Here is a 20,700-nt window from a genome sequence, read left to right as displayed (position 1 = left end):
AGGATACTTATTGAATGAGAATTATGAAATATTATTGATAAATATTAAAGGAAATTTAAATAAACATGGGGAAACAGCACTGCTGGATGGTAAGAATAATTAGGATATCAGTTCTGCCTTTTGGTTTATGTTTAATGCAACGTTCAATGTAACTTGAAGTTCTAAAAGAATTTGGTTAACATAAAATAATTGTAAAGCCCATTGGGAAGAATTAATGGGAAAATGTAAAAGGAATTGCTGGAAAAAATATTGAATCTAGCCCAACCACATATGGAAACATGACAAAAATCTATAATCATTAGCATAGATTCTATTTTGCTTACATTTAGGAAAGTAGATCCATGAAACAGACTACACAGCTTATTCTTTATTATATAAAGGAAGAACTGTAAATCAATAAGAAAGTGGAGAACTATTCAATGAACAGTAATGTTAGTCTTTTGGGGGGAAAGTTTGTTTATACACTCATTTCATATCATGTATCAGAATAAATTCTACTTGGTTCCAAGAATTTTAAATAAAACACTAAAATTACAAAATAAAACTTGAAAAATTATAATGAAACTCTGAATGGGGGGTGGAGACATTGTCTATGCTTGGAAGAAATCAGAAAAAGAAAGACGATACATCAGCATATTTTCACTATCTACAAAGCTAAAATCTCAACATCAAAACGTCACACAAGATAAATTATTTCCAGATGAAATCATCATCTCCCTCAAAAACTCAAGAATCAACTGAATGCCTGTTAGAATTAGAGTTCTGAAAGGTAGCAGATTTTTAAATAAACTTATAAAAATAAGTAGCCTTTATAAATACCAGTAATAACCTATTAGAATTTGTAAAAGAATAAATTATCCTAGACATATTGACAATGAAAATATAAAATATCTAGGATTAAACCTAACAAGGAATTACATGAAGAAAACTTCAAAAGTTTACAGAGGAACATGAGTATATGCTTATATGGAGACAAATACCCTGTTCCCATCAGAATATGGTAACTTAAGATGTCATTTTTTCCAAATTAACTCATAATGTAATTCTTTTTTCTAAATTTTATTTATTTATTTATTTTTATACAGCAGGTTCTTATTAGTTATCTATTTTATACATATTAGTGTATAAATGTCAATCCCAATCTCCCAATCATCACACCACCTGCCCCGCAACTTTCCCCCCTTGGTATCCATACATTTGTTCTCTACATCTGTGTCTCTATTTCTGCCTTGCAAACTGGTTCATCTGTACCATTTTTCTAGATTCCACATATATGCGTTAATATACGATATTTGTTTTTCTCTTTCTGACTTACTTCACTCCATATGACAGTCTCTAGGTCCATCCACGTCTCTACAAATGACCCAATTTCATTCCTTTTTATGGCTGAGTAATATTCCATTGCATATATGTACCACATCTTCTTTATCCATTCATCTGTCAATGGGCATTTAGGTTGCTTCCATGACCTGGCTATTGTAAATAGTGCTGCAATGAACATTGGGGTGCCTGTGTCTTTTTGAATTATGGTTTTCTCAGGGTATATGCCCAGTACTTAAAATGTAACTTTTTTTTAACATCTTTATTGGAGTATTATTGCTTTACATTATTGTATTAGTTGCTGCTGTTTAACAAAGTGAATCAGCTATACGTATACATATATCTCCATATCTCCTCCCTCTTGCGTCTCCCTCCCACCCTCCCTATCCCACCCCTCCAGGTGGTCACAATGCACTGAGCCGATCTCCCTGTGCTATGTGGCTGCTTCCCACTAGCTATATGTTTTACATTTGGTAGTGTATATATATGTCAGTGCCACTCTCTCACTTCGTCTCAGCTTACCCTTCCCCCACCCCGTGTCCTGAAGTCCATTCTCTACATCTGCGTCTTTATCCCTGTCCTGCCCCTAGGTTCTTCAGAACCATTTTTTTTTTAGATTCCATATATATGTGTTAGCATATGGTATTTGTTTTTCTCTTTCTGACTTACTTCTCTGTATGACAGTCTCTAGGTCCATCCACCTCACTACAAATAACTCAATTTCGTTTCTTTTTATGGGTGAGTGATATTCCATTGTATATATGTGCCACGTCTTCTTTATCCATTCATCTGTTGATAGACACTTAGGTTGCTTCCATGTCCTGGCTATTGTAAATAGTGCTGCAATGAACATTGTGGTACATGTCTCTTTTTGAGTTATGGTTTTCTCAGGGTATGTGCCCAGTAGTGGGATTGCTGGGTCATATGGTAGTTCTTTTTTTAGTTTTTTAAGGAACCTCCATACTGTTCTCCATAGTGGCTGTATCAATTTACATTCCCACCAACAGTGCAAGAGGGTTCCCTTTTCTCCACACCCTCTCCAGCATTTATTGTTTGTAGATTTTTTGATGATGGCCATTCTGACCCGTGTGAGGTGATACCTCATTGTAGTTTTGATTTGCATTTCTTTAATGATTAGTGATGTTGAGCATCCTTTCATGGGTTTGTTGGCAATCTGTATATCTTCTTTGGAGAACTTATAATGTAATTCTAATCAGAATCCCAGAATCATTCTTCTTTTGGAACAAAGTTATTCTAAAGTTTATCTCAGAATGAAAATGTTGAATAGCCAATAAAATTTTTAAAAGATCAATAAGGAGGTGTCAGATATCGAAATATAAAGGCATAATCATTAAAACATTGTGTTGCCCATGGAAGCCAAGGGAACTAAATTTAAAAAGCCTAGAGACAAACCCAAGGATTCATTATACGATAAGAGTGATATTTCCTATTAGTGTGGAAAAGATAGCCTAGCCAATAAATAACAATAAACAGTTCTTATGAAGCATTCCTTATATGCCAGTACAGTACTAGTTGAAGGGCTTTGTATGTGTAAATTGTTTTAATCTGTACAACCCTGTAAGGTAGGTATTATAATTATTTTCTCCTTGACTAGCTTTTCCCAAATCACAGTTGAGTAGTAGTAGAGGCAGGATTCAAATCCAAGCAGTCTCTCTCAGAGTTAATGCTTTTAAACAACTAAGTTTGTCCTGTAATCAGTGGCGTTAAGTAATAACTTTTTGGAAAAATAAAATGAGATCTGTACCTCATACAGCACATTAAAACAAATTTAAGATGGATGAACATAAATACATTCCAGATAGATTAAAGAGGTAAATGTTAAAAATGGTATCTTAAAAGAATTAGGAGAAAAACTAGGTGTAGTCAATGATAATAATGAAAATGCTAACAATTGCTAACATGTACTTGAGCACTTATCTGCCAGTCACTGTGCTAAATGTTTCTCCTTTTTCCAATTACATTAATATTAGACATTTTAATCATCAGTTCTGGCAAGACTGTGTAGTAAAAACAGGACCCTAAAATATTTCAGGTGCAATTAATTGATACAGGCCTTTTGGGAAGTACTGTGAAATGCATTACAAGGCCTTTAAACTACGTATTTTTTTATAAGCTCATTGAGGAAAAAAAAAAAACTTGTGTACTTGTTCACAATAAATGTTTGCTAAACTGTTAACTCTGTACTCTGATCCAACAGATCCATTTCCAAGAACCTAGTCTAATCCTAAATATGAAACCACCTTTATTCACAAATATATTTATCTTATCATTATTTGTGGTAATGAAAAATTAAAGACAACTTGAAGAGAACAGTAGGAATGTGGTTAACTGTCTATCACAGTGGAATATACAGCTTTTTAAGGATCATAAAAGTTCATCTACGGATGGAAACATTTATCAAAGAATGTTAAGTGATATTAAAGGACAAATGTTTTACTTCTATGTATGGTACAATTATAACCATGTAAAAATGTTTATACTTGTATCAGCCAAATGCAATGTACGGGCCTCTTGGGGATCCTGATTTGAACAACTCGGCTGTACACACACACACACACACACACACACACACACACAATTTTTGAGACAGAGATATTTGAACATGGACTGGCTGTGCATATTAATTATTGTGTTAGAGGTAATAATGCATGTGGTTACATAAATACACATTTTATCTGTTAGTTTATTAGAGATTCAGGCTGACAAATAATGTAGATAAGATATGATGTCTGGAATGTGCTTTAAAATACTACAGCAAAAAAAAAAAAAAAAGCTTGTGGGAGAGAGAGAACACAAGATTGGTCACCAGCATTCGTGATGCTGAATGATAGGTACAGGGGAGTTCATTATTCCATTTTCCATTTGTGTTTCTTGAAATTTTTCCACAGTCAAAAGTTAGAGAAAGAAAAAAATGAAAGCACTAAGGCAAGAAAAAATTGCCTATGCTTAGGAAAAAACACTAAAGAAATACAGGAAAATATAGGTTATGTTTAGGTACTTTTCATGATTTAATTCTACTTGGAAGTTATCCTGAGACTAAAATTTTTTTATTTAAAAAATGTGTGCATGAAGGTGATTATTTTAAGAATGTCCATAATACAAATAATATCATGATAACAAGTAGCTGCAACAGCTAGGGAATAGTTAAATGATACTCTCTCTAATCAGAGGAATGTTAGGTGACCATCTGAAAACATAACAATGATGAGTGAGTTACCAGATTTTAAAAAATAGTTATACATATATCCAAATAAAATCATTACATTTGAAATATTAATATGAAATATATGTATATGACTGAAAGGGAATATGCAAAAACAAAGGTAATTATATTTCTTCTAATGTTGCTCTATTATTTATCTGACTTTAAAAAATGGGGCAGTGTACGGGAGTTCCCTGGTGGGCTAGTGGTTATGATTCCAGTCTTTCACTGCCGTGGCCTGGGTTCAATCCCTGGTCAGGGAACTGAGATCCCACAAGCTGCACAACCAAAAAAAAAAAAAAAAAAAAAAAGGGGCAGTATAAATCTTAGGCGCAAAATTATTAGTGATGTATCAATAATGTAGTGACATGTTAGTAATGGGAAATTAAAAGCTAGGAAATGGAAGACATTTGAATTGAATGCTACAGTAACATTAGGCACATCAATGAAGTATTTTTTTGTATACCAATCTCTCCTCCCCTATTTTCTTCATTCCCTACCACTCCCAATCCAAATAATTAAGTATTAATTAGGTTTCATCCTATATCCGTCTTAAACAGCTGGCCATTAATTTTTCTTTTCTACAGAATTAAGTAAAACTAGAGTCCAACATTTATTGAGCACCTACTCTGTGCCAGGCAGACGATTAAGTGCTGAAAAATTAAAGGCGAGTCACAGGAAATTAAAGAAATTATAATGTGATGGGGAAGCAGACACACAAATGACTATTAAATGATGTTATGGGTACAGACATGATAAAAATATTCTTTAAAAAGGGGGGAGGGGAGTGTATAACCCTGCCTAGCAGAAGGTAGAGGAAGAGAAGTTAAGGGTGATGGGAAAAGGGCAAAAAGAGGAACTTCCGAAAGATGGTGATGCCAAGTATAGCTTTAAATACTTAACTGGAATTTAGAGGAAGAGTCAAATTTTCCAAATCATTATTTCTCAAGTTTTAATGTGCAAATTACTTTGGTGATATGGTTAGAATGCAGATTCTGATTCAGAAAGTTTGGAATGATGTCTGAGATTCGATATTTCTAATAAGATCCCTGGTGGTTCAAATACTGTTGGCCCATATTAAGTAACAAGCTTTTAAAATGGAAAAAAATCACATAACTTGTCATGGAGCCATGAAACAATGTGATGTGTTCAAGTATATACAAATAGCCTGGTATTCCTGTAGGGCAAATTGTGTGAAAGTAAATAGATGTTTTTGTGCGTTACCTCAGAGCTTGGATTTATCCTATACCGTCCATTAGAGTTAGCGATTATGACAGAACTGCTGACTTCAGGTAACAAGAAGGTAGGGAAAAGACAAACTGAAGAATTGATTATTTGCCAATTGTGAGGAAATACCAAAGCCAACTTAAGGGCCTATACTCATCAAAATATTCAAAGTCATGAAAGACAAGATAATGGAACTATTTCAGATACGAGAAAACTTTAAAGAGACCTGCCAACTGAATGGAGAGTGGTCAGGATTTTCTGTAAAGAACAGTATAGGACTAATTGGTGAAATTTGAATGAAGTCTATAGTTAGCTAATAGTTAATTATTAACTTCTTGGTTTTGATAGTTGTGTGGCTATGTAAGAGAATGCCCTTGTTTTTGAAAAATACATATGGACATATTTAGAGTAGAGAAGCCTCATGTCAGTATTTCATTGGCATTCAGAAAGATGAAGCCAATGTGGTAAAATGGTAACATTTGGGGGATCTGAGTGAAAAGTATATGGGACTTCTTTGTATTACTCCAAGTTTTCTGTAAGTCTGAAATTATGTCAGAATTAAGTTTTATTTTTTAGAGTGCACAGAGAGAGGAACAATAGCACCACAACCCACACAAGTCAGAACCCTAAGGCTCAGCCTTCTTCACCCACACTTCCTCGTATCTAAACCCCATTATCAGTGTGATCTTATGCTTCAAACCGGCTTCTCTGTATTTCTACCAATTTCAGTCTAACTTAATGATCCCTTATCTGTACTGCTGAAATAGCCTAATCAACTTTTATTTCCCTTCAATCCCTGCAGCAATTTATATTTTCAAAAAGTAAATCTAATTATGTCACACCTGCTCCCCATCCTCATCCTTTAAAATATTTGACAGAGGGAATATTCTTTAATAGAGTACCCCTAAAGCCCTACTTACATAGGCTGTTTCCTACCTATTCGTGGTTTCCACCGTGCTTCCTTACTCTATGCTACCTGGCTGCTGTCCACTTGCCACATTTTTCCCGTCCCCTGGTGCCTTGGGCCTTTCTACCACTCTCTCTTCCCTGCCCTTACTATCCATCTGCTGTTTCTGTTCCTATTTTGTAATCTAACACTTTATCTGGGAAGCCTTTCCAAGAGCTCTCTTACTAGTTATACTCAGTATCTCCTATCAATAGTACTTCTGTTTTCTATCACACATCACTTGCAGTTTTTGAGAATGCCTATAAACTACATCAGGGGCATGGTCCATGCCTGTTCTCGCTCACCACTGTGTCCCCAAGGTATAACACAGTGCCTGGCATGTAACTGGCTCTCTATAAGGTTACCAAATGTATAAATGAAAGGTAAGGAAGGGAAGGCAGGAGACAGGAGAGATGCTGGGCCAAGATGTATCTTAAAATGGAATTTAGGAGAAGATTTGGGTAAGTGAGAACTGAAAGACTGGGAGGGTTATCATCAGGACAGGTGAAGAGAAGGTGAATTACACTCTGAATTGCCATGCATCAAGAGTCCACTACAACCTTACAAGACACCAAAGAGTAAAAGGGGGAAAAGTGTAAAGAACACTTTTGAGTAAAATTAAATAAAAAGCATCACTTTAGTGAAGGTTAAGGTTTCTGATGTGCTTTTACAAGACAAGGGGGGTGGTGAGTTCCTTTTAGAAGAGATGGGTTGAAATTTGCCTGGAATTTGCTTTAAAATACTCTAGAAAATGAGTGGACACTATTGGAACACCAACACATGCCAGGTATATATACATTTTAAAACCTAACAATTCTAGCTACCCCTTTGTAGAAATGAGTTTAGAATTATGTCTGCCATCTTATTTTACTATTTAACATCTTTCTCTGCATTCTTTTTCTTGGGTGGCAAGAAATCTTGAGGGCTGCCTTAGAATTCTGTTTACCGTTTTTCATGAGGGCTTTAAAAAGTTGCCATTGTTTTTTCCTGCATCTGCTTTTGCTTTCTGGCAATCTGATTCTCATTCCTTTGCAGTAATTTTTCCCTTCTCTGGTAACTTTTAGGATGTCTTCATACTTATGTGCTATATATATTTTTTTCATTTGCTTTGATGTTCAAGTGAGTTATTGAAATATTAGAGTTAATATCATTGTGTAAAAAATTTTGGCTATCATTCCTTCAAATATTACATCCCATTCATTCTATTCAATCCTTTGTTAACTTATTTTGGTTTGTCCTTTTTTTTCTTTTTTTCATATTTCCATCACTCTATTCCTTTGAGTTGTGGAATTACTCTTCCAACCCAATGATCTTGACTTTTAGATATGACCATTCTGTTATTCAGGGCAGTGAGCAATGATTTTGTTTCTCAATTTCAACAATTATACTTCCCATTTCTGAGGTGTCTTGGCCTTTTGCCTCTTTCTCTTGGCAATATTTGTTATTTTGAAGACCTGTAAATCTGTATTCTGTGAACCCACTAACTATTTCTTGAGATGGTTCTTCCATTTGTTGTTTATACCTTTTCTTTGTTTTACGCTACTGGTATTCAGATTTTTGGAGTCTTGTGTTCTCATCTTTAAAGTTGATATTCACCGTTACAACTTCTGCCACTGCTTTTTATGGGATCCTTCTCATGGAAGAGGAGGAAATTTGCACTCTATACTGTTTTCAGAGGCAGTTATGGATGGGCAGGACATGTTTCAAACAAAGTGGGGCACCCGGGCGTTGCCTTATCTACCCACCCATCCATTTCTCTACTGAAGCCTCAAGGACCCTGGTGGAGGTGTTGGCAGGCTGGCAAGTGTAGTCATTCTATTAGTTACTGCAGGTAATTCTTTCTTTCCTCCGGGTCTGGAGCTCCTTTGATTTTGATCACATTCTTGTGGCAGTACTTTCCCATGTGCTTTTGCAGTTTGCTTTTCAAATTTCGTAAGATATTAGGCTTTCAGAGATTGCTCACAAATTCCGCTCTACTTAAAATTTCCTTTTTTTGCATGCTAATGTGGATGTAAATGTGCCGATCTGTGCATCTATGCATAAAAATTTTGTCTATCATTTTTAGGGTGCTTTGCCATCTTGAAATCTGAGTCCCAGTCACTGTTGGTAGGCCATACTCTTTTTTCTCAGTGTTGGTGAGAATTTGGCACTTAGGCCTTCATATTTTTTCCCTATCCTTTCCACATCGCCAAACATTTCAAAAAAAGAAGCCAATTTAGTTATTAATCCAGTACTGGAAATATGGAGTTCAGACAGAACAACAGTCATGGTGAAACTAACATTTATTGCATACTTATGCCAGATATCCTTCTAATGACTATTACAGGAATTTATTTAATCCTCACAATCCCACAATAGCTGCTATTATCCCTATTTTACAGATAAGGCAACTGAGGCACAGAGATATTAAGTGACTTAAAGAAGTGAAAGAATGGTGCTAGGCACTGTCAGGAGATTGATGAAATCTGGTTATTGCTCTCAAGAGATCCCAGTCTGTTGTATTCTATAATCTTACTTAGTCCTGAGTTGTTCCCAGATTTAAGGTAAGCAGGAACTAACTTAAGGATTCAGGTCATATTCAGCCAAGATTTACAGATCTGAACAAATCTTCTCTGTAAAATTCTGTAATTTAGAAGACTGTGAGAACAGATCACCTTTCCTCTTTATCCTCTTCAAATAATGGAGCAACTATAGGAAATTGGGCACTTCCTGAAGATGTTTTTAATGAATCTTACTTTGGTTATTTTCAGCTTAGTATTTCATCTTCGTATGTAAGTATTTACTTCATTATATATAATTTTGAACTGGTATATTAATATTCTGCAACGTTACAAAGTAAAAAGAGGTTAACATGCTCATTATATTTGTGTTAAGGAACTAAAACTTCACATTTTTCTTTCCTTTTCAGTACATAATACTTCTCTGAATCAATGGAGAAATGGATATTCTCCTATATGCAAGCCTCAAATGAGGTCAGAATCTTCTGCACAGCTGTTACAGGGAAGAAAGAAAAGACACTTGAGTGAAACAGCATTAGGTAGGTTAAAATGAGGACATGAGCACTAGTACTAAAAACTGAAAATAAAAAATTCTGATCTCCAAAGAACCTCTGCCTCATGGGAGTTATAATCTAGAACAGTCACTAATTACACAAAACATCCATGGTTCTATGAACATGAAACAGCATATTCATGTAGTCAATTCAGAATTATTTGTGGACTGGGAATCCATCCACTTTATGAGTTAAGGATTTCCTTCCTATGTTTCCTAACTAGAGTTATCTTCTACTAACTGCCCTCCTGGACAGTACTTTGTCTCCAACATTGTGTTCTGGACTCAAAATATGTCAGTACAACGTTGCCTTTTAGATATTTATTACCATTTCTGGTACCTATTGTGGAGATGTTGATTTCACTGAAGCTTCCTCAGAATTTTGATAAACTGGGTGAGATTCATCTAAGGTAACTCAACCGCCTGACTGAATTCCCCTTAGGAACGCACAGTTCCAAGATGAATAGAGATATCTCTGAAACTAGAACTCTGCTAGTAATACAAAGTGGGTTTGTTATGGGGATTTGGGACAAGATAGTTTCAACAGTTATTGCAAATAATGATAAAAAATAAAACTTAACTGGAAAGATGTATATTAAATAACAAATTATCTGTATACTCTATTGGTTCTTATTCATTGTTCCAGTGGATCTAACACTATATACATTAGTCAAGTATGTCTGAGGTATAGTATGTCAATACACCCAATAAATTCGAAACCATTTACATCCAAGATGTACTTAACTGTAATTATACATGGTGGCTTTAACATATTTATTAGTATGGCCTCTAGAAATCCCACCATAACAGACCAAAGTCACTACCTAATATCACACTACCTGATCAACTAGTGTGGAACAAAATTAAACTCCCACCCACATTCAGAGATATCATTATGCTTTTTTGGTGCCTTAACCTTAAGATAACGAACAGTCATCTAGCTTTTGAGGAACTTTCATACATCTTTGCCAAAATATAGGAAAACCTGTATCTCTTAATATAAAGATACATTATGAAAAAATACACATTACCTAAGATGTAAACTGTTTTACTTGAATTGATAGATCTAACTTTGAGCTAGATGGGAATACAGGAATAGAATGAGTAAAATGCTATACTACAAAGAAGTAACTAGACAGCTCTCTAGACAACAACCATTTTCAATATATGGATACTGATTTGAAGCAACAACTAGCCAGAAAAGACATTTTTAAACAACTGGAATAATATAAATATGAACTGTATATTAAATTTTACATTACACAGAAAAATATTTTTCAAGATCTGTACTAAAGTGAAATAAACAAGGGCAGTAAGAAAATAAACATATACTCACTAATAGACACAAAATAAATGGAGAAAAGGAACGTGGAAGAGACAGAAAATAACAAAGTTGGAAGTAAACTTAACTTTGTTATCAATATTCTGAGAGAAAAGAGAAATTTCATTCCTGAAATAGGATGTTATAATAGGAGAAACATTTTCAGAAATTAGTCAGAAGATCAAGTTAAGGAAATCTCCCAAAAAGTAGAACAAAACGATATGAAAAAATGAGAGAATAGGCAAGAAAATTAAGAGGTAAGTCTTACAAGTTCAACCTCTGAATAAGTTACAGAAAACATGAACAGAGTAAAGGGAGATAAGATTAAAGAAAGATATGCTGGATAAAAACTGTCAAGACCCCAGAAAACGGAAATTGTGGCAGGATTGTGGCTAAGATTTTTATAAAATTTCCTTAATTTTTTCATTTTTGATACATGAATTTAAAAAGATAAAATCTAAACAGATCAAGAAACACATGTTACCAAACTAGGAAAACAGAAAATTCTAATACCTACCAGTTACGTTTAATGTATGACATTCTCAATGGTTCTTTCCATGGCAGGAGAAAGAACTAGATTTGAAGAATTTGCTATTCAACGCACAGAACCAGGATCCCAGAGCAATTTTACTGCAGTTACTAATGTCAATGTTATATCAAGAACCCAGAATTCATCATCACAAGTAGGTTTTTGTACAGTGAACTTTTTTTTTTAAATAAATTTATTTTTTATTTATTTATTTTTGGCTGCATTGGGTCTTCGTTGCTGCGCGGGCTCTCTCTAGTTGCAGAGTTGGGGCTACTCTTCGTTGTGGTATGCAGGCTTCTCGTTGCCGTGGCTTCTCGTTGCGGAGCACGGGCTCTAGGCGTGTGGGCTTCAGTAGTTGTGGCTCGTGGTCTCTAGAGCGCAGGCTCAGTAGTTGTGGCGCACGGGCTTAGTTGCTCCGCGGCACGTGGGATCTTCCCGGACCAGGGCTCGAACACGTGACCCCTGCATTGGCAGGCGGATTCTTAACAGCTGCGCCACCAGGGAAGTCCCTGTACAGTGAACTTTAAAGTTGCTTTATGACCTTTAAAGCTGGCAGATCTGGTGGGGGATGGGGAACTTGTTATATTTTGTTAATCTATAACAGCCTTATTTACTAGCACATAATTAGCATATTTAGAATTATCTTACTAAGAAGCAATAAATTTGATTAAACTTTTTTTTTTTTTACTAGGGAGCTAATTGTACATTAATCCTTGGTTATGGCTTTTTTTTTTTTTAAATTTATTTATTTATGGCTGTGTTGGGTCTTCGTTTCTGCGCGAGGGCTTTCTCTAGTTGTGGCAAGCGGGGTCCAGTCTTCATCACGGTGCGCGGGCCTCTCACTATCGCGGCCTCTCTTGTTGCGGAGCACAGGCTCCAGACGCGCAGGCTCAGTAATTGTGGCTCACGGGCCCAGTTGCTCTGCGGCATGTGGGATCTTCCCAGACCAGGCCTCGAACCCGTGTCGCCTGCATTGGCAGGCAGACTCTCAACCACTGCGCCACCAGGGAAGCCCCTTGGTTATGGCTTTTTTCGTATGTTAAAAACTTTAAACTTTATCATAACCATCCCTACTTCTTGACATGATGCTAAGTATAATCTTGCTAATAAGAATCCAGCACTGTGTTCTTACTTTGTTCTGTGTTTCATTACCTGGGAGGGAGTATAGGTTAAAACGTGGGAGGATTTAGAAAAAACAGCATGAAGCTCAGGGACCCAGGAACACATAAATGAAGATTGTAAAAATGACCTTTATTAAATGGCTCACCAAACATTTCATAGCCTTTCCTAATAAAAAATGAGTTTGTTAAAAGATCATTTCACTGACATTTAGGGTGCTTTATGGTACACTTTTCTGATAAGTTTTGTATTTTAAGGCATTCATATTTTTAATGGTCTTAAAAATAGGCCTGAATGTGTCCACACACAAATGTATTGGTTCATAGAAGACACATATGCTTTCTTGTTTTTCTTAACATTTTATACTCAGATTTTATAACAATGTATAAAACTTAAAGACACTGCCATGTGATCTTTATATAACTCGTAAAAGGAGAGTATCATTACAGGTAACCAAATACTATTGTAAAACTACTGCAATCCTATCTTGCAGAATACTGCACGACGACGATTGCGAAGTGAGAGCTCTTATGATATAGATAATATTGTGATTCCCATGTCATTAGTGGCCCCAGCTAAATTAGAGAAACTCCAATATAAGGAAATAGTTACTCCAAGGTATGTATACTTACATTAATTTTCCTTTTTTTGAATAAACTTAAATTTTCAGCGAAGTTAAAATTTTATTTAATGAAAGGAAGATGTTCCTTTCTGCCTTCCTCCCATTTATATGGTTACATGGAGGGAAAATGGTGAAAGAAACTTACATTACTCATGCTGAAAAAAAGTGCCATATAGTATAGCACAACTTTAATTCTCAGGTTTTATTAAGAAATGGAAATTCCTAATACTTTAGCACTTTTAGAGTGTTTTTTCATTCAATATTTAGTTTTCTATTGTGTATATGGTACTAAAGGTACTTTAGGGATGTAAATAATTACAGTAACAGATAATCCTTGCTCTTTAAAATGGAGATAGATATGCACAAGGCTGCAGAGGTCAAAGAAACCAACTACCTTTGCATAGAGTATTCGCAGTGTAAGATGATAACACCTGTGACAACCTATGCAGGGCTAAGCCAGAGACTGAGGTTTTGTGAAGGGTGATAAAGGAAATGAAGGCTGGAAAGAAGCTGTCACGAGATTGTGGAAGTCCTTGAATGCCATACACAGATCTGTTTCCTGCTGGCAGCAAACTGTCAAATTTTTTAGCAATGATGAAAGAGGTTTAAGATTATTAATCTGGCACCAAGAAGTAGAAAAGGATGGAACCAGAGACAAGAGCTGGTTGACAATTATAGTTAATTCCTACCCATCTCTATTCTAATTTGATTCTTTTATTCATCATTGCTTTGAGGCACTGAGAGAACTCTTAATACTCTAGGAGGTATTATGAGAATTTCTGCAGAGAATTTGTTGATATATTCTACATTAAGTGAAGAAATAACATTTGTGGTTAGATGTTCTATAGCAACAATGTCTTTCAATTTACACTGGTAGGCTGGAGCTGGCTGGTTGACCGGGTTGTTTAATATGTAGGGATTCTGTGATGAAGCTGTTAAACTCACACGAGGCCATGATGGGAGTCTTCACACAAAGAAACTGGCAAATGCTAAAAATCAGAGCTTTTTTCCTCTTTATTTTCTGAGCCAGTTTGTCAGCATACCACTAACTTATTTCAAAATTAGTACATTCTTTTTTTTTTTTTTTTGTTACTTGCCTTTCTTTTATTTATTTATTTATGGCTGTGTTGGGTCTTCGTTTCTGTGCGAGGGCTTTCTCTAGTTGTGGCAAGCGGGGGCCACTCTTCATCGCGGTGTGCGGGCCTCTCACTATCACGGCCTCTCTTGTTGCGGAGCACAGGCTCCAGACGCGCAGGCTCAGTAATTGTGGCTCACGGGCCCAGTTGCTCCGTGGCATGTGGGATCTTCCCAGACCAGGGCTCGAACCCGTATCCCCTGCATTGGCAGGCAGATTCTCAACCACTGCGCCACCAGGGAAGCCCCGAAAATTAGTACATTCTTAGGTATAAAACGCAACTATGTAGAAGAGACTGTTTATTGTTAAGGCCAAAAGTAAAGCCTCATCTTCTCCTGTCCTCTTCTCATAATACAAATATGTTGTCTCTTTTAAAAGATAAAGGACTAAGATACGACCATTTGAATTATGGAAATCCCAAAGAAAGAAAACACTACTATCATAGCTGTGCTTACAGAATAAAATTACTACATTTAGATAGATTAACAAAAGCTGTTTGAAATTCGTTTGTATCTTCAACAGCTGGAGGATGGTTGTTCTTCAGCCTCTGGATGAATATAATTTGGGTGAAGAAGAGGTAAGCTGCCTTTCACTTACTGCACTTAATATATTATGAAGCCTGCTTAATTTTTTTTTTTCCATGTGCTTAATTTGGTATTTGAGGAACATACACTGACTTTTTTAATTTTCAAAACTTCTTATGAAAAGAAAGTTCCCCTTTAATGATATTAGGAAAGTGTTTTGTGCAAATTCGACTACAAAGACAAAATGTATAAAGAATAAAGAAAAGCAAAAACAAAACATACCATTTCCTTACATGAGTTGTTGAAATATTGAATTTATGTGAATATATTCAATTCCCAGTATTAGTCATATTTTTCTGCATGATATTTAGTTTAACAGTCAAGCCTACAATTCCATATGCAAAATCTTGTGAACAATTGCTTTTGAATTTGGAAAATTTTGGATTTTAGAAAGTAATGTGGTACGTATATCATGTAATACATGTAGGGTGTCTAGGACAGTTCTCATAATCAAATATTAATGTTTCTATAGTGAAATATTAATAGAAAGCAGAATAGCCTCACATCATTTCAGATAAGATTGTGTCACCAAATGAATTATGAAAACTTGTTTTTTCAGATTTTTGGAATTACAGGAAAGGGATTGTGGACCTGTATGGATAAAACTTATAGTAAGACAAGAAAAAGGGAAAGATACTATATAACCAAACTAATTCAAAGTGACAGTCTGAAGAAGCAGATATTATATAAAAGACATTGTTTCCATTACGATCTTTCTGTGCCAACTGATCATGTTTTTCAACTACCAAAATTTACTTTTTAATGCCCTTCCCTCTTTTAATGCACCCTTCCCTAGTTCAGAATGACCCTAGCCAGAAACAAAACCGAAGCCTGAGAACTCCAGATAAGTAACTCATTAAACTAATTCTCATTTACCTCAGACAGTTTTACTTTCTTTGCTATTAATATGTTCCACGAACAGTATACTCCATAAGGGGCAATCAATACAAAGTTTTGGATGAATAAAGCATTACGGATATTTTATGTAAGTGGAATGCACTGTGAACCTATATGTACTCAAGGTACTATAAGTATTCTAGGTAAGTCTTCAAGCATGACCCAACAGTAAAAAGTTTTAAACTCCCTCTTTTTAGGAATTTGCACCTCCTCTCATAACATCTGTTCTCTGACTTAGACTGCATTTATTTTAGAGTTTTCTTCCTATTGTTCTCTTGATGAGGAACTCGGACACCTGTTCTCATATTTCAAAATGTTTCTGATAAAAGCAAAACTTTTCATTTCTAATTCCAGGTAGAAGACCTCTCTGATGCAGTCTTCTCCCTAAGACACAAAAAATATGAAGAGAAAGAGCAAGCCCGATGGTCACTATGGGAGCAAAGCAAGTGGCAGAGAAGAAACAGCAGGCAGGTGTTGTAAACTTGAACCCCAAAACCATGGAATCCATGTGAAATCTCCAATAGTTCTGCATAATAACGAGGGAGACCACTGAAAATGAAGAAAACATACTATATAACATCTGCCGTTTGTGCCCTAGAAGTGAAACACTGTTTATACTGAGTTTACATTCAAAATATATTCAGGCTAATTACATAATGATGAAAAGAGTTTTATATTTTACTCCACTCTATTTCTCATGCTAATTGTCAGCCTCAGTAATAGATTTAACTGAGCAAACAATATGAAAAATTCTCCATAAATAGGTCATTTCAGTGTACTGTAATGGTGGACCTAACACTAGGGATTAGAATCTGGGTAATCTGTAACAAAGCCACTTCAGAAATGTTTTTCTTAAAAAGAAACAAACCAAAAAAACCCTCAAGAAACCTATCAAGGGTAAAAAAGCAAATCGCCTAAAATACTTGGAACATGACTTTGAGGGAAGGGGGGATAAATCCTAACAACATAATTAGTAGTCATGTATTTGAGAAAACCCCTGGTATTTTATATTTAATTGGACTATTTTTTAATACAGCCAGAACTCAAAATGCAAGATCATGTTGAAATCTGATAGTCACTTTAGTGTGGAGCATCTCTCATTTATTATTTGTAAAACACATTTCTCTGTTTAGGTCTCAAGATACCCAGATTTGTTGTAGACCCTTATTCTAAGAGTTATCCTAACATACATGAGATTCTGTTCTCAACTTTCTCCACATTCCAGAGATCCAATTTTCCAGAAGTACAGAGGAAAATGTGACTCGAGTCCTTCATGGACAACATTACAATAATCATAGATACTCTGGGAACTCAGACTGTAAGAGTCAAGTAACTGTCTTTTCCTGTTTTCTGGAAAAAAACACACAAAAAAAGAACCAAAAAACCCCCCAAACTGTTAACAAAACAAAACCACTATAGTAATTTGGCAAAAGATTTCATAAAATACTATTCAAGTCTTTGAGATGTGAGGATAATAACATCAGGAAGAGCAGCAGATGAATTTTTTAAAATCTTTTGGGCAGCACTGTTTGTTTAAAGAAAGAAAAGCTACCAAGTTCAATTGACTTTATGAACAATACCTTAGGTTGTTCATAAAATGTTTGTTAAGACATCAACAAATCATTAAATATCTTCTTGATTTTCTTGCTAGAGCTTACAGTAAAAATGCAGAAGGACAGGACTTGCTTCTGAAAGAACACCCTAACGACTTCAGCGGTGGGCAGCACGGCGCTGCTCAGAGTCCCGCCGAGCCTCCTGCAGAGAGCCAGGACCCCGGTGCACACGCCTCCCCTTCACTCAGTCAGAGTCAAGAGATCAAGGTAAGAGTGTTGCACGTAACTAGTTAAACCTCCTTTTAACTGACTTTTAAAAACTTGTTTATAGAATTGCTTGTTGATAATTAAGGAGTCATCATTACATGACAAATTCAGTACGACAGTCCAGCACAGAACGCTGGGTGTAGGAATCAGAGGCTCTGTGTTCCAGCGTTCTAGTTCCATCACTAACTAGATACTTCCCTGACTTTTTATGTAACACGTCAGTACCTAATTCCACCTGTTCACTTATGTGTTAGAAAATGCGAATTCTATCAAAGTTTCATTACAAACCAAATCGGATTAAACAGAATGACACCTGGCACATAGTAAATGTTAGATATTTCTCTTCCCCTTATAAGAGATTTTTACTTGTCTCCCCATTTGTCCAGTTCTAACCCCAATGGGAGTGTTTTCTAACACTGCATCTATAAAGTTCTTGTACTTTTCTTCATCAGTAGGTGTTGGAAAAGAAGAACCATATCTAGAATCAAGAGAGTAGAGACAATAGACATTAATAGGCAAGTCATAGAAAGCACAGGGAAAGAAAAGTCAATAGGCGTCTGTAATAATGATGGGATGAAAATGGAGATACTGAGGAAGACGATACAAACACTTTTAAAGGGCCTTCCCCAAAGTGCTCCTAGGCTGAAAATGAAGACCAGTGCCCTAATGGCAGCGTTTCCCTCTCCGTGGAAGAGGCAAAGTGAAAAAAATAATTCCCAAAGGTCCCTAAGTAATCCTCAGTACGTTCCATTTTGAGTTGCTAGATACTCAGGACCAAATGAGAATTTGTACTTTTATGTGCTAAAGAACAGAACAATGGTTATTACAAAACTGACATCTAACAGATTGAGACATGAACTTAAATTAGTTGAAACTTAACTGAAAACGATTTCTCTTTCAGTCTTTGTGGTGGGAACGACGGGCTTTTCCGCTGAAAGATGAAGACATAGCAGCCTTATTATGCCAAGATGAAAAAAGTGATCAGATTGAAAGATCAAGCCCAGCTTTCCACGGTGAAGTCTTCTGTACCAGTGCACCAGAGAACGGCCACCATCCACAAAGGCAGGCGGATGGAAGGGAGGAACACAAAACCCTTGGTCTAGGACTTCTCAACTCACGTTAAGAAAAATCAGTGACAGGGAACAGGTTAAGAAAACTATGTAACTGAATGGGAAAACAGGAGAAAAAATAAGCCCTGTTCCCCCACCCCCTCCACAGTCACAATTCCAGAGTAACAGCATGTAGTGCAGGTGCATGTATTAATCTTTTGTGCTGTTTATGAAACAGGCAAGTTACGTCTCATTTTCCTTCCTGAACCACAGGAGTAACTAGCTTTTCACCTACAGACAAGTGCTAGTCATTTGTGTTTGATGCAGATCACAAGCACCAGAAAATTAACTGCTGCAATTTGATGTCAAATCACATTACTGGGTAAATAATAATTTTTAAACAACTTATACCCACACCCACATATACCTATGCATCAAATGACAGCTCTTCTTTTTCTATACACGTGGTTATTCTTTAAATTGCCTCAGAAATATATTAAGAATATAAAATACATGTGTATAGAGTATACATGCATACATATACACACATATAGTTTTAAAAAACACTGGCAACTGACCACTCCACTTGAAAATGCACGTATGAACTACCCCATGAAATATCAGCTGAACCATAAATAAAGAAACACAGATTTCCAATGGTGTTGAACATCTATAAGCCTTGACTATGGAGAAGGAATTTTTTTTAAAAAACACGTTTAACCAATAGAAGTTATTTATGGAAATTTCTATACCAGATAACACAATACTCCTTTATTTGAAATCACTGATACCTGTTGGGTTAAACACACGTTATTTTCTAGTCACTCCTAACAGAATAAGAAAAGCAAAGTAGTTGTTAAATATTGTTGTATTTTAAAACTACCACACCTTTTAAAACTCAACTTGAGTTTTATCTATTTTATGTATCTCATGAAGAGAAAACACCCAACTTAAAATAAGCAACAGACAGGAAATTCCTGTTAGTATATTATTGTACTTTTAGTTATTTTGGTCATTCCCTACCATTCCTTACTCTATTCAAATAAGCATCTATCCTAGAGTGAGAATTAAAATTCTTAAAAGGTTAATGCTTCAATATTGGATACTGGAGTGTACATTAAGTAAAATTCCTTTTGACACTATTACATCATTTTTTATATGTAAAATGAGGACAATTTATATGAATCACTTTTTCTCATGTAAAAAAGGTTATTCAAGTTGTAGTACCCATATAACTGACAATCCTAGCCAACTGGCCTAATCTGGGGGATCGGACACTAAGTTTTTGTTGGGGATTAGAAATTGTACTAGTCCCTTTAAAGAAGAAGAAAAAAATTTCCAATTCAATGCTGACAAATTTTTGCTTGTAGTTTTACTATACATTTATATTTTAAAAAAGAAAACAAAAGCCAGAACAAACCCAAGTTGTCCAGGCAAATAAACTCAGATTTTTTTTGTCATGACTGATATTATAATCTTCTATGTAAGTTTTTTTAATTAAAGTTATTTCTGTATGCCTTGTGTTGTCTGATTTGATTAAATGTCACCTATCTGTGTGGCACAAGCCTTTCCTAAGCCAAAATAAAGAAAAAAACAGTAAGAAATAAATTTTTACCTTGTAACACAGAGGAAACCAGGCAAGCTCTATTCTATGCTTAGTGTTAACATTCTTATTTTCCAAACCTTTTTATTTATTTCTCAAAACTCATAGTAGCCTGAAAAAAATTTAATGACACTGGTCCTGTTATTTCTTGCCATGTGTATTACACAGCAAGAGTATTTACAAGAACGAAGTAGCTAATATGTATCTATTGTCAAAGTGTAATTTGGGACACAATCATAAATATTTAGTTTACG

At 35.5% G+C, this 20,700-nt stretch overlaps 1 protein-coding gene across 5 annotated transcripts in view; it reads left to right on the top strand.

The window, feature by feature from the left end:
- The window catches only part of KANSL1L (KAT8 regulatory NSL complex subunit 1 like), a 155,073-nt gene extending 134,716 nt beyond the window's left edge, over positions 1–20,357 (top strand). For all 5 annotated transcript variants that reach the window (XM_059928605.1, XM_059928604.1, XM_059928601.1 and 2 more), the window contains exons 9-15: positions 9,625–9,753; positions 11,653–11,771; positions 13,230–13,354; positions 15,016–15,070; positions 16,329–16,441; positions 17,626–17,794; positions 18,696–20,357. In XM_059928605.1, coding sequence (XP_059784588.1) covers positions 9,625–9,753; positions 11,653–11,771; positions 13,230–13,354; positions 15,016–15,070; positions 16,329–16,441; positions 17,626–17,794; positions 18,696–18,917 — 932 coding nt within the window. In that variant the 3' untranslated portion in view covers positions 18,918–20,357. The remainder of the gene's footprint in view (positions 1–9,624; positions 9,754–11,652; positions 11,772–13,229; positions 13,355–15,015; positions 15,071–16,328; positions 16,442–17,625; positions 17,795–18,695) is intronic.
- The last annotated feature ends 343 nt before the right edge of the window (positions 20,358–20,700 follow it).

Source organism: Balaenoptera ricei, chromosome 7 (genome assembly GCF_028023285.1).
Source record: "Balaenoptera ricei isolate mBalRic1 chromosome 7, mBalRic1.hap2, whole genome shotgun sequence".
Lineage (NCBI taxonomy): Eukaryota > Metazoa > Chordata > Mammalia > Artiodactyla > Balaenopteridae > Balaenoptera > Balaenoptera ricei.
Note: the sequence above shows the minus strand (reverse complement) of the source record. Positions and strands in the feature narration are given on the sequence as shown.